The 11,827-nt window shown below is 36.3% G+C and overlaps 1 protein-coding gene across 1 annotated transcript in view; it reads right to left on the bottom strand.

Annotated features, from left to right (window-relative positions):
- Positions 1 to 3,184: 3,184 nt before the first annotated feature.
- CEP135 (centrosomal protein 135) overlaps positions 3,185 to 11,827 on the bottom strand; it is a gene marked incomplete at its 5' end in the record, with an annotated part of 73,896 nt that continues 65,253 nt past the window's right edge. Inside the window, 2 exons of the mRNA XM_079701544.1 lie at positions 3,185 to 3,437; positions 10,612 to 10,722. Coding sequence (XP_079557670.1) covers positions 10,623 to 10,722 — 100 coding nt within the window. The 3' untranslated portion in view covers positions 3,185 to 3,437; positions 10,612 to 10,622. The remainder of the gene's footprint in view (positions 3,438 to 10,611; positions 10,723 to 11,827) is intronic.

Here is an 11,827-nt window from a genome sequence, read left to right as displayed (position 1 = left end):
GATTTGTAGGTTCTCCTGACAGGTATTTTACGTCTTCTCATGTGCCTTTCTTCTCTTTCTGTCCTCCTCCCCACTATCTAGCACGTTGGTATTATCCAGATTCTAAAATTTTTGGTCTTAATTTTTATAGATATATTTTCTTTTTTTTGTCCCTCCTCTTCTTTTTATTAATATGCTTTACCAAGCTATTTGATTATCTTTAATTATCACATCTCTTGCAGCATCTTCTATACCTACTTCTCTGATTACTTCAAGTTTTTTCAGTGTTGATCTTCACTTGACAAACATTCTGAGACTCTGTATGCCTAAGAACATTTTTATTACACCTTCAGATTTGAATGACAGCATAGTTATAATAAAATAGGTTCAAAATTCATTTCTTTCAATATTCTAAAAATACTATGTTGCTCGTTTCCAGTGTAAGAAGGTTGATGTTGTCTCAGTCTGTTGGAATTGCTATAATAATTTACCATAGATTGGTAAACAGTAACAATTTATTTCTCATGGTTTTGGAGGCTAGAAGTCCGAGATAAGGGTGCCAGCATGGTCAGGTTCTGGTGAGAGCCCTTTTCTGGGTTATAGACTGCTGACTTATTATTGTACCCTCATACAGCAGAGAGGGTGAGAGCTTTTTGGGATTCCTTTTACAAGGGTACTAATCCCATTCATAAGGGCTCCACCCTCATGACCTAATTACCTCCCAAAGGCCCCACCTCCTAATATCATCACATTAGAAAATAGGGTTTCCACATAGCAATTTTGGGAGACACATTCAGTCCATAACAGATGTAAATCTGATCCTTGTTCCTTTTTAGGTGACCTGTTTTCTCTCTGAAGCTTTTATAATTTCTCTCCTGTCTTCAATATTGTGTCTAAATGTGGGTTTTTCCTTCTCTCCTACTTGGCTTTCTCTGGGCCCTTTTAATAAAGACCTCAGACTTTATTAAAGTATCCTTAATTTGGGGACATTTATCTCCATTATTTCTTAAACTATTTTCTACACTCCTTTCTAATATGTCTCATTTCTAAGGCTCATTATTACCTGGATGTTGGCACTCCTACACATATCCTCTATGATGCTCATCTTTTCTTTTACATTTTCGATCTCTTTTTCTGATGCCTTCTGGAAAAAGTCCTCAATCTTATCTTCAAATGCACTATTTTAAAGCTATATCTATACCTAATCCTTCCTCAAAGAAAAATAGGAGCAGTATCAAACAACAAAACATAATGAAAAAGCACTAAGTGGAAATATTAGGTATGAAAAAGGTAATAGTGGAAATAAAGAACACATGGGGGTTGTGTGTGCCTTGATAAGAATGGTTTGACTGGAGTAATGGGAATAAATTGTGATTAGAATAGTTCAAGAAGGAAAGGTGGCATGAAGTGAGTATGGATAACTCCTTTCAAGGAACTTTAGCTATAAAGAGTATGAAAAATGGAATGGTATGGTTCGAGAGGGTTTTAAAGTGGGAGATTAAAAATGGGAGGTATTTTTTGATGATGGCCATTCTGACTGGTGTGAGGTGATACCTCATTGTAGTCTTCACTTGCATTTCTCTAACGATTAGTGATGTTGAGCAACCTTTCATGTGTTTGTTGGCAATCTGTATATCTTCTTTGGAGAAATGTCTATTTAGGTCTTCTGCCCATTTTTGGATTGGGTTGTTTTTCTGATGTTGAGCTGCATGAACTGCTTGTAAATTTTAGAGATTAATCCTTTGTCAGTTGCTTCGCTTGCAAATATTTTCTCCCATCCTGAGGGTTGTCTTTTCATCTTGTTTATGGTTTCCTTTGCTGTGCAAAAGCTTTTAAGTTTCATTAGGTCCCATTTGTCTATTTTTGTTTTTATTTCCATTTCTCTAGGAGGTGGGTCAAAAAGGATCTTGCTGTGATTTATCTCACAGAGTGTTCTGCCTATGATTTCCTCTAAGAGTTTGATAGTGTCTGGCCTTACATTTGGGTCTTTAATCCATTTTTAGTTTATTTTTGTATATGGTGTTAGGGAGTGTTCTAATTTCATTCTTTTACATGTAGCTGTCCAGTTTTCCCAGAACCACTTATTGAAGAGGCTGTCTTTTCTCCATTGTATATTCTTGCCTCCTTTATCAAAGATAAGGTGACCATATGTGTGTGGGTTTATCTCTGGGGCTTCCTAACCTGTTCCATTGATCTGTATTTCTGTTTTTGTGCCAGTTGGCCATCATCAAAAAATCTACAAACAATAAATGTTGGAGAGGGTGTGGAGAAAAGGGAACCCTCTTGCACTGTTGGTGGGAATGTAAATTGATATAGCCACTATGGAGAACAGTATGGAGGTTCCTTAAAAAACTAAAAATAGAACTACCATACGACCCAACAATCCCACTACTCAGCATATACTCTGAGAAAACCATAATTCAAAAGGAGTCATGTACCACAATGTTCATTGCAGCTCTATTTACAATAGCCAGGACATGGAAGCAACCTAAGTATCCATTGACAGATGAATGGATAAAGAAGACGTGGCACATATATACAATGGAATATTACTCAGCCATAAAAAGAAACGAAATTGAGTTATCTGTAGTGAGGTGGATGGACCTAGGGTCTCTCATACAGAGTGAAGTAAGTCAGAAAGAAAAAAACAAATACCGTTATGCTAACACATATATATGGAATCTGAAAAAAAGAAATGGTTCTGATGAACCTAGGGGCAGGACAGGAATAAAGATGCAGATATAGAGAATGGACTTGAGGACATGGGGAGGGGGAAGGATAAGCTGGGATGAAGTGAGAGAGTGGCACTGACATATATACACTACCAATGTAAAATAGATAGCTAGTGGGAAGCAGCCGCGTAGCACCGGGAGATCAGCTCCGTGGTTTATGACCACCCAGAGGGGTGGGATAGGGAGGGTGGGAGGGAGATGCAAGAGGGAGGGGATATGTACACGTTTAGCTGATTCACTTTGTTATTCAGCAGAAACAAACACAACATTGTAAAGCAATTATACTCCAATAAAGATGTTAAAAAGAAAAAAAAAAGAAAGTGCCTGGAATCTGAGTTCAGAGACTTCTCCATATCCCACTATGATAAAATTTGATTTGAATAAATTATACTAAACTTTAGAATTAAGAATATTTCTACCATTAAACAAAATTATTTGTAAGAAATAGAAAATAAATTGACTGGAAAGTTTATTGGAAAATCTATGTCAAGCTCTATAATTTAAAATTATTTAAAACAAATTAAAAACATCTATAAAAGGTCAGGGGGCTTCCCTGGTGGTGCAGTTGTTGAGAGTTCGCCTGCCGATGCAGGGGACACGGGTTCGTGCCCCGGTCCGGGAGGGTCCCACATGCCGTGGAGCGGCTGGGCCCGTGAGCCATGGCTGCTTAGCCTGTGTATCCGGAGCCTGTGCTCTGCAACGGGAGAGGCCACAGCAGTGAGAGGCCTGTGTACCGCAAAAAAAAAAAAAAGGTCAGAACATTCAGTATTTCAAGATAAAACTACTTTAAAAAATTGTATCATGGTTATGAAAATAACAATTATGGCAAACTATACATTTTTTAATTATAGAAACATTAAAAATAAAATATGTAACAAAATATGCCTTGCTGTTGCTTTGGGGAAAAGGTGGGGACAAATTTCTAAATTTTATTTACATATATTTATTAAAAGATTTTCCATATAACATTGTAAATAGTCCCATTTCTATTGTATTTTGCTGTAATACATGAATTCACACACAGGAGACAGAATACATAAAATTACATAGATGGTGAAAAAGTAAGCCACATCACACCAAATACACACTTAATTACTGCAAAGGGCATAATGAGAACATATAAGGAATATTAGTTTTAGAAAAAGAGTACTGCCCACCCCCAGGTACACATAAACACTCACACACAAACTCCACTTTATTAAACCACAGGAGGAAATAAAATGTATCATAAATAATTGGTCTTCCATTTTCCAATGCTAGTTTTTAAGTTCTTCTTTTTCAATCATAATGAAATCTATTAAGAACAGGATTTTCTTCAAATGTGTATGGCTTAAACACGATTAGTTTTTGTATGACAATCTATTTTGTACTTTTGTTCTTTTATTAATATCTGTATATATCTAAATCCTTTAAAGTTACAACTTTGAAAATTCACTGTAAAAAGCTGTTTTCTATCTAATATGCCACAACAGGTCAGTGTTTACATACTATTCTAGAAGACTGATAAATTACAACACACAGGTTTAGAAGCAAAAAACTGGATATTGGGGCTTCCCTGATGGCACAGCGGTTGAGAGTCCGCCTGCCGATGCAGGGGACACGGGTTCGTGCCCTGGTCCAGGAAGATCCCACATGCCGTGGAGCGGCTGCGCCCGTGAGCCATGGCCTCTGAGCCTGCGCGTCCGGAGCCTGTGCTCCGCAACGGGAGAGACCACAACAGTGAGAGGCCCGCATACCACAAAAAAAAACCAAAACCAAAGCAAAAAAAACTGGATATTATTGAATGTATAATGGAATTTTAACAAAATGTTTTACTGTATTTACCCCATATATTGATACTTTTGTATTCAAAATTTTAGATTAGTACAGTGAGAAATTTTATTTACTGAAAAAATCCCAAATTTCTGTTCTATCGTTTTACAAAATTCTAAATACAGCTTTTAGTTTAATTTTGATAGCGTTTATATTATGTGAAGAGTCCATGTGGTAGCCAAAATAGTATAATATTGTATATAATATATGAATGTATCTTTTCTATCACAGTTCTTCTAGTTGGCAATAACAAATTACATATGGTAACCATTATTTTATCAAGACCTTTGCTATTGTAAGAATAGACCTGAATATGGTCCCCTCAATGATAGACAGCATATTGGTACATAATTAATTTTACATTTAGAAGAAAAAAGTTAAACATGACAGCATAGCATCAAAGTTGATCATCCCTTGTGAATGTATTAACGATATGGGTTATAAACACAGGCATGGAAACTAGAATATTTATATACATATATCATGGCTCATTAAGAAAAAGATTATTAAAGCACAATGTGAATAACACATCATATTAATTCACAGTATAAACACACTTTGAGAAGTAATTTAAGTCAGGAATAATAAAAATACAGATATAACATTAGTACTATTCATATATATTCTGTTCTGTCATATATATGAAAATATACACATAGATATATCTCTTTTAAACCAAATTTTAACATAAATATTCACTGATTTAAATAAAAGTTGACAGAGGTAGAATTTGTTTAAATGTTCATAATTTTCAGGAACAAATGCTTCAAATATTTCATTACTGTTTGTCCTTTAAAAAAATCCATATAGCCAACTCATGAAAGCCATCATTCTGAAAAAGGGGGGAGGGGAAATGTGGATTAAGAAAAAAATGATAAAATTACTCAGTACTTTCACAAAAAACTGCAATTCAGTAATGTTTTAACTGAAATTATGATCTCTAATAAAACCTTTGCCCACAATCAAATTATAGTTAATAGTCAAGAAGTATTGTTCTATATTTCAAAAAGATATTCCCTTTAAACTATTATACAAAAGCACTTCAAAGTATATGAGTACTAAAAGAATGATACACAGTGAAAAGAATGGGGTAACAAAGAATGTTAATTGAGAAAAATCGCTCAAAAGAAGGGATACTATGATGTATAGGTTTCATAAAATCACAAACAAGTACTGTAAATTATGTTGTCTGAGTCTTAAAATAGCATGTTAGGGATAGTCAAATATTTTTCCAAGTATTTTGACCTTATGTGCTATCTAACCACCCTCCCAATTAAAAAACACAGACATTAAAATATAAAAAAATCACACAATGGAAACACTGAGAAAGTAATTATTTTTTTCTATACCGAGGAAGACATACTTAAGAAATTATCAGACAGGTTGTCAAATACTGATGTAAAACATTGTTTATAAGAAAAAAAAGTTGGAAACAAACTATCGATATATGTTCCATAAGAGGAGAATGATTAAATAATTCATGGAATATCCATGTGACCAACTGTTAAATCACTATTTTAAAATGGCATTTTTGAAAATGCTTTTAATGATAAGAACGCATGCAACTATATTAAGGGGAAAACCCCACAGAACAGAACAAAACAAAAAACTGATAAAAACTACTTTGAGTATGATTTCTATTAGAATTATACATATATGTCTATGCTTGTGTGTATATTTATTACAAATTAAACATAAGAAAGGAGTAGGCGCTTCCCTGGTGGTCCAGTGGTTAAGACCCCGTGCTCCCCTCCCAATGCAGGGGTCACGGATTTGACCCCTTGTCGGGGAACTAAGATCCTGCAAAGATTCCGCATGCCGCATGTCATGGCCAAAATAAATAAATAAATAAAGTTAAAAAATAATAATAATAACCCTTTTTTTTTAAAAAAAAAGAAGGGAGTGTACCAAATGGCTAATTGCTATTTTCTCTGGGCTGTAGGATTAAAAGTGATTTTGATTTGTACATCCATGTTCACAGCAGCATTTTTACAATAGCCAAAAGGTGGAAGCAACTCAAGTGATGAATGGATAAACAAAATGTGCTATATACATAGAATGGAATAATATTCAGCCTCAAAAAGGAAGGGAATTCTGACACATACTCCCTCCCTCATGGATAAAACTTGAAAACATTATAGTAAGTGAAATAAGTCAGTCACAAAAACACAAATACTGCATGATTCCACTTACTTAAGGTACAAAGAATAGTCAAATTCATAGAGACAAATTGTCATGGTGATTGCCAGAGGTTAGGGGAAGGGGAGAATGGGGAGTTAGTGTTTAATGGGTACAGAGTTTTAGCTGGGGAAGATGAAAAAGTTCTGGAGATTGATGGTGGAGATGATTTTTGCACAAGAGTGTGAATGTACTAACTGCCAGAGAAATGTACACTTAAAAATGGTTAAAATGATAAATTTGACCTTATGTATATTTTACTCCAATAAAAAAAAATGTAAAAAGAAGTGATTTTGGTTATCTTCTTTATACTTTTGTATTTTATGTTTTCTCAGTGAGCATTTTTTAGATGCAATAATCAAAACAGTAAAAGCAAAACTGGATTATATATGTTAACTATTAGAGACACTTTAAATATGGCTTGATATGAATATTTCATATTCATTTCTGGATACTTATGGGGAAATCCCTTAAAATTAGTTTTGGTGACAATGTTAGAAAATATGAATGGAAATGTGTTACCAATTAACAACATCATTAGGATACTCTGGGAATTTGTTAATGGTTGTAGACATTTTCTAATCTACATCTACTAGAATGGCTATAATAAAAAAATGGAAAATAACAAGTGTTGACAAGGATTGGAAAACTGGAACTCTTAGACTGCTGGTGAGAATGTAAAATGGTACAGTCATGTGGAAAAAGTTTGGCAGGTATTCAAAAAGTTAAACATAGAATTACCTTATGACCCAGCAACTCTAGGTACTCCCAAAAGATATTAAAACAGACTAAAACAGATACTTGTACACCAATGTTCACAGCAGCATTATTCACAATAGCTAAGGATGAAAACAACCCAGGTGTCCATCAACTGATGAGCAAAAGAACAAAATGTGGTATAAACACAAAGGAATATCATTCAGGGATGAAAAGGAATGAAGTTCTGATACATGCTACAACAAAGATGAACCCTGAAGACATTATTCTAAATGAAATAAGCTAGATGCAAAAAGACAAATATTGTACAAATTCACTTATATGAAAATATAGAGTAGGCTAATTTATAGAGATAGAAAGTAGATTAGAGGTTATCGGGGGCAGGGAAGTGAAGACAGGGGACTAGAGAGTTATTGCTTAACAGATACAGAGTTTCTGTTTGGGTGATAAAAAATTCTGGAAATAGTGGTGATGGTTGAACAACATTGTGAATTTAATGCCACTGAGTTGTACACTTTACAAAATAGTTAAGAAGGCAAAGTTCAGGGACTTCCCTGGTGGTCCAGTGGTTAAGACTTCGCCTTCCAATGCAGGGGGTGTGGGTTCCATCCCTGGTCAGGGAAATAAGATCCCACATGCCTCCTGGCCAGAAAAAAACCAAAACAAAACATAAAACAGAAGCAATATTGTAACAAATTCAATAAAAACTTTAAAAATGGTCCACATCAAAAAAATCTTTAAAAAAAAGTAGGCAAAGTTCATGTTATATATATTTTATCATAATTTTAAAAAATTTTCTAATTCATTACAGCTTTAGAGATTGCTGGAAAGCACTATGTTCTAGATCAGTGGTTCTTAAAGTATAGTTTGGGGATCCCTGGGAGTCAAGCCTCTTTTCATAAACTAAGGAATTACTTGCTTTTTCACTCTTATTATCTCACGAGTATACAGATAAGTTTTCCAGGGGCTATGTGACGTGAAAGGCCAGTTAGTAAATAAATATTTCAGATTTGTGGGCCACAGGGTCACTGTCACAACTACCTAATTCTGCCACTGCAGAAAAGCAGTTTGAGACAATATGTAAACAAATGGGTGTGGCTTAATGAAGCTTAATTTACAAAAATAGGCAGTGGTGTGGATTTGGCCTATAGGGGCCTAGTTTACCAACCCTTGATCTAAAATGCAGCTGTGAATCAAGCATGAAAAAAATGCTTGTGTCACAACTGCCAAGAGGCTTTATAATGAGAAGCAGAACCTCCATCTAATCACATTCAAATTAATGCGGCAGCTTAGAAGTTGTGAGGACAAAGTGACTGCTGCCAGCACTAGGAAGTGGTCCTCAAAATGAAAGAGGAAAACATTTTAATCAAATAAACAAACACAAAAGCAAAAGCACAGCAATCAGGAATCATTTAAACATAGGCCCTGCAAATACCAATAAACCCTGGGGCATCAGTATATTAAAGAATAGAACATAGCTAATACTCTTATGAGGATTCTGAAGTCACCAAGGAAATGCTTAATTATCTCCTATAAAATTCTTTGAGAGAGGCCAAAAAATGAATAATTTTTAAAAGGACTGACTTTACTATTTCTGTCAATAAGCCTGCATTTTTCAGTCATCTACTTTTCAAACCCTGGGTCTGACATGCTTCTTTCCCATTCACTCCTATCTCCAATGAATGAGCACATCACTTTGACCCTTCCTCAGCCAAATGTGTCCTAGCTCTTTACAATCACTCTGGAAAACTGACTTACCATAACTACTCAAGCTCAAACACATGCATGTCCAGTGACCTGACAATCTCACGGCTAAGTGTATACCCAAAAGAAACGCACACATCTGTTCGCCAATATAAGGTACTAGAATGTTCACCGTAATTCTATCTGTAGTAGCCCAAACTGGAAATTATCAAATGCCCAACAAAAACAGAATGAGTAAATGGACTGTGGTATGTTCACATAATGGAATACTATACAGCAACAAGACTGAACCATCTAAAAGTACACAGCAGTATGGATGAATGTCACAAAGGTACTATTGAGAAAAAAAGCCAGAAATATATGATTTCATTTATAAAATGTCCAGAAACAGACAAAAGAAATCTATGCTTTTAATAACCGAGACAGTTACTTTTAGAGTAAGGCTTATGACCAGAAGGACACCCAAGAGAGGTCATGTTTTGTTTCTTGATCCAGGTACAGGTTGCATAGGTGTGTTCAGTTTGTAAAAATTCATTGAGTTGTATATCCTATGATATAGTACTTTTCTGTATGTATGTAATAATTTATCTTAAAATATCTAGCTTTCAATATTAAATAATATTTTCTATGTCTTTGTTCATACTTTCACTATCTGTTATTTGTACCTTGAGTTTGGCACTTCATCAAATATTACCCTTTGATATCTCATATTGTCATTTAATTTTTGTTGTGGATGTCTTCTCTCTCTCTTTTTTTTAATCTGCATTGGGTCTTAGTTGCGGTGTGTGGGATCTTCACTGAGGCATGCGGGATCTTTCGTTGCGGCGTGCAGGCTCTTCCTTGCAGTGCATGGGCTTCTCTCTAGTTGTGGTGCGTGGGTTTTCTCTCTCTAGTTGTAGTGGCGCATGGGCTTCTCTCTAGTGGTGGCGTGGTTTTCTCTCTAGTTGTAGCAGTGCGTGGGCTTCTCTCTAGTTGTGGTGCGTTAGTTTCCTCTCTCTAGTTGCGGTGCGTTAGTTTCCTCTCTCTAGTTGCGGTGTGCGGGCTCCAGAGCACGTGGCCTCTGTAGTTTCTGGCACCCAGGCTCTCACTGAGGCGCGTGAGCTCAGTAGTTGCGGTGCGTGGGCTTAGTTGTCCCACGGCACGTGGGATCTTAGTTCTCCGATCAGGGATCAAACCCACGTCCCCTGCATTGGAAGGCAGATTCTTTACCACTGGACCACCAGGGAAGTCCCCAGATGTCTTCTCTTTTTTAATTAAGGTATAATTTATGTACAATAAAATACATGGACTGTAAACGTTCAGTTCAAAGAATTTTTACAATTGTATACAGCCATGTAACCATCACCACCATGATACAGCACATTCCATTACCTCTGAAAGTTCCCTATCACCTTTATAGGCAATCTCCTCTCCCCCCACACAGAAAACAACTCTTGTAATTTTTATAACCAGAGATAAGTTTTGCTTGTACTTGGTGTTACATACATACCTTTCTGATAATCAGTTTACATGTTCAGGAGAATGTAAAGGAGACTTCAGAGTAGAACTAAGGGGTGGTGTGCGAAGACCGTGCCGACGCATCTCTTGGATTGCTCGTTCTCTGTCAACAAAGACAAAATAAGAGATTATACCAAAAAGTGGTAAACAAATAAAAGGTCCTGTTATTGTTATTAGTTAAGTAATTTCTACTCAATTGATTAATTAGTACTTCTACTAAATTTAAATCCTTTGTAGGGACTTCCCAGGTGGCACAGTGGTTAAGAATCCACCTGCCAATGCAGGGGACACAGGTTTGAGCCCTGGTCCAGGAAGATCCCATATGCCACGGAGCAACTAAGCCTGTGTGCCACAACTACTGGGCCAGCGTTCTAGAGCCCGTGAGCTACAACTACTGAGCCCACGTGCCACAACTACTGAAGCCCACGCGCCTAGAGCCCATGCTCTGCAACAAGAGAAGCCACCACATTGAGAAGCCTGCACACCTCAATGAAGAGTAGCCCCTGCTCACCACCACAACTAGAGAAAGCCCACGCAGCTACAAAGACCCAACGCAGCCATAAACAAACAAGCAAACAAATAAATAAATCCTATGTCTTTATATCATTTTTAAGTTGAGGATAAAAGATGTCAATTAAAGGAATATGTACTTTAAGAGATTGTTCAAAGCCCCTCTGAATATAGATTTTCAAAGTTGGTTGGTTCCCCTCTCTGCCCCTACCTTTCCCACCTCTTCTTGCACATAAATCTAGTCCTCTTCCTTCTTCCTGTCTCAAATGCCCAAATGTTAGAAGTAAAATAATCTTTTTGTTATGTCTGGGTCTGCCCCACAAAGCATGATGACTGTGTTGCCACCTCTACTGTGGGCTATTCACAGTCCCTGGCCCAGACTTTCTGACTTGAGCTCTTCAGTACCTAGGATTTCTACCTAGATGGGTATTTCACAGACTTTTTTCATTATAATCCCCCTAAAAAAACTTTTTTAGATGCCCCTCCCCAAATTATTCTCCCTCCGTCAATTTTAATACATCAGATTTTAATACATAGATACACTTAATATACTGTGGCCCTTCGGAGGGCCATAAATCACTGTAGTGCCTAAGGTTTCTTTGCCATTCCCTCTTCCCCAAGAATCCATATTGTTCCCTGCAGTGACAATATTGCCTCTTTAAAAATGCATGATCTAGTTGCATGGTAAAGAGAAGGAA

Source organism: Hyperoodon ampullatus, assembly GCF_949752795.1.
Source record: "Hyperoodon ampullatus genome assembly, chromosome: 1".
In the NCBI taxonomy this organism is placed as follows: Eukaryota; Metazoa; Chordata; class Mammalia; order Artiodactyla; family Ziphiidae; genus Hyperoodon; species Hyperoodon ampullatus.
This window is presented reverse-complemented; position numbering and strand designations above follow the sequence as displayed.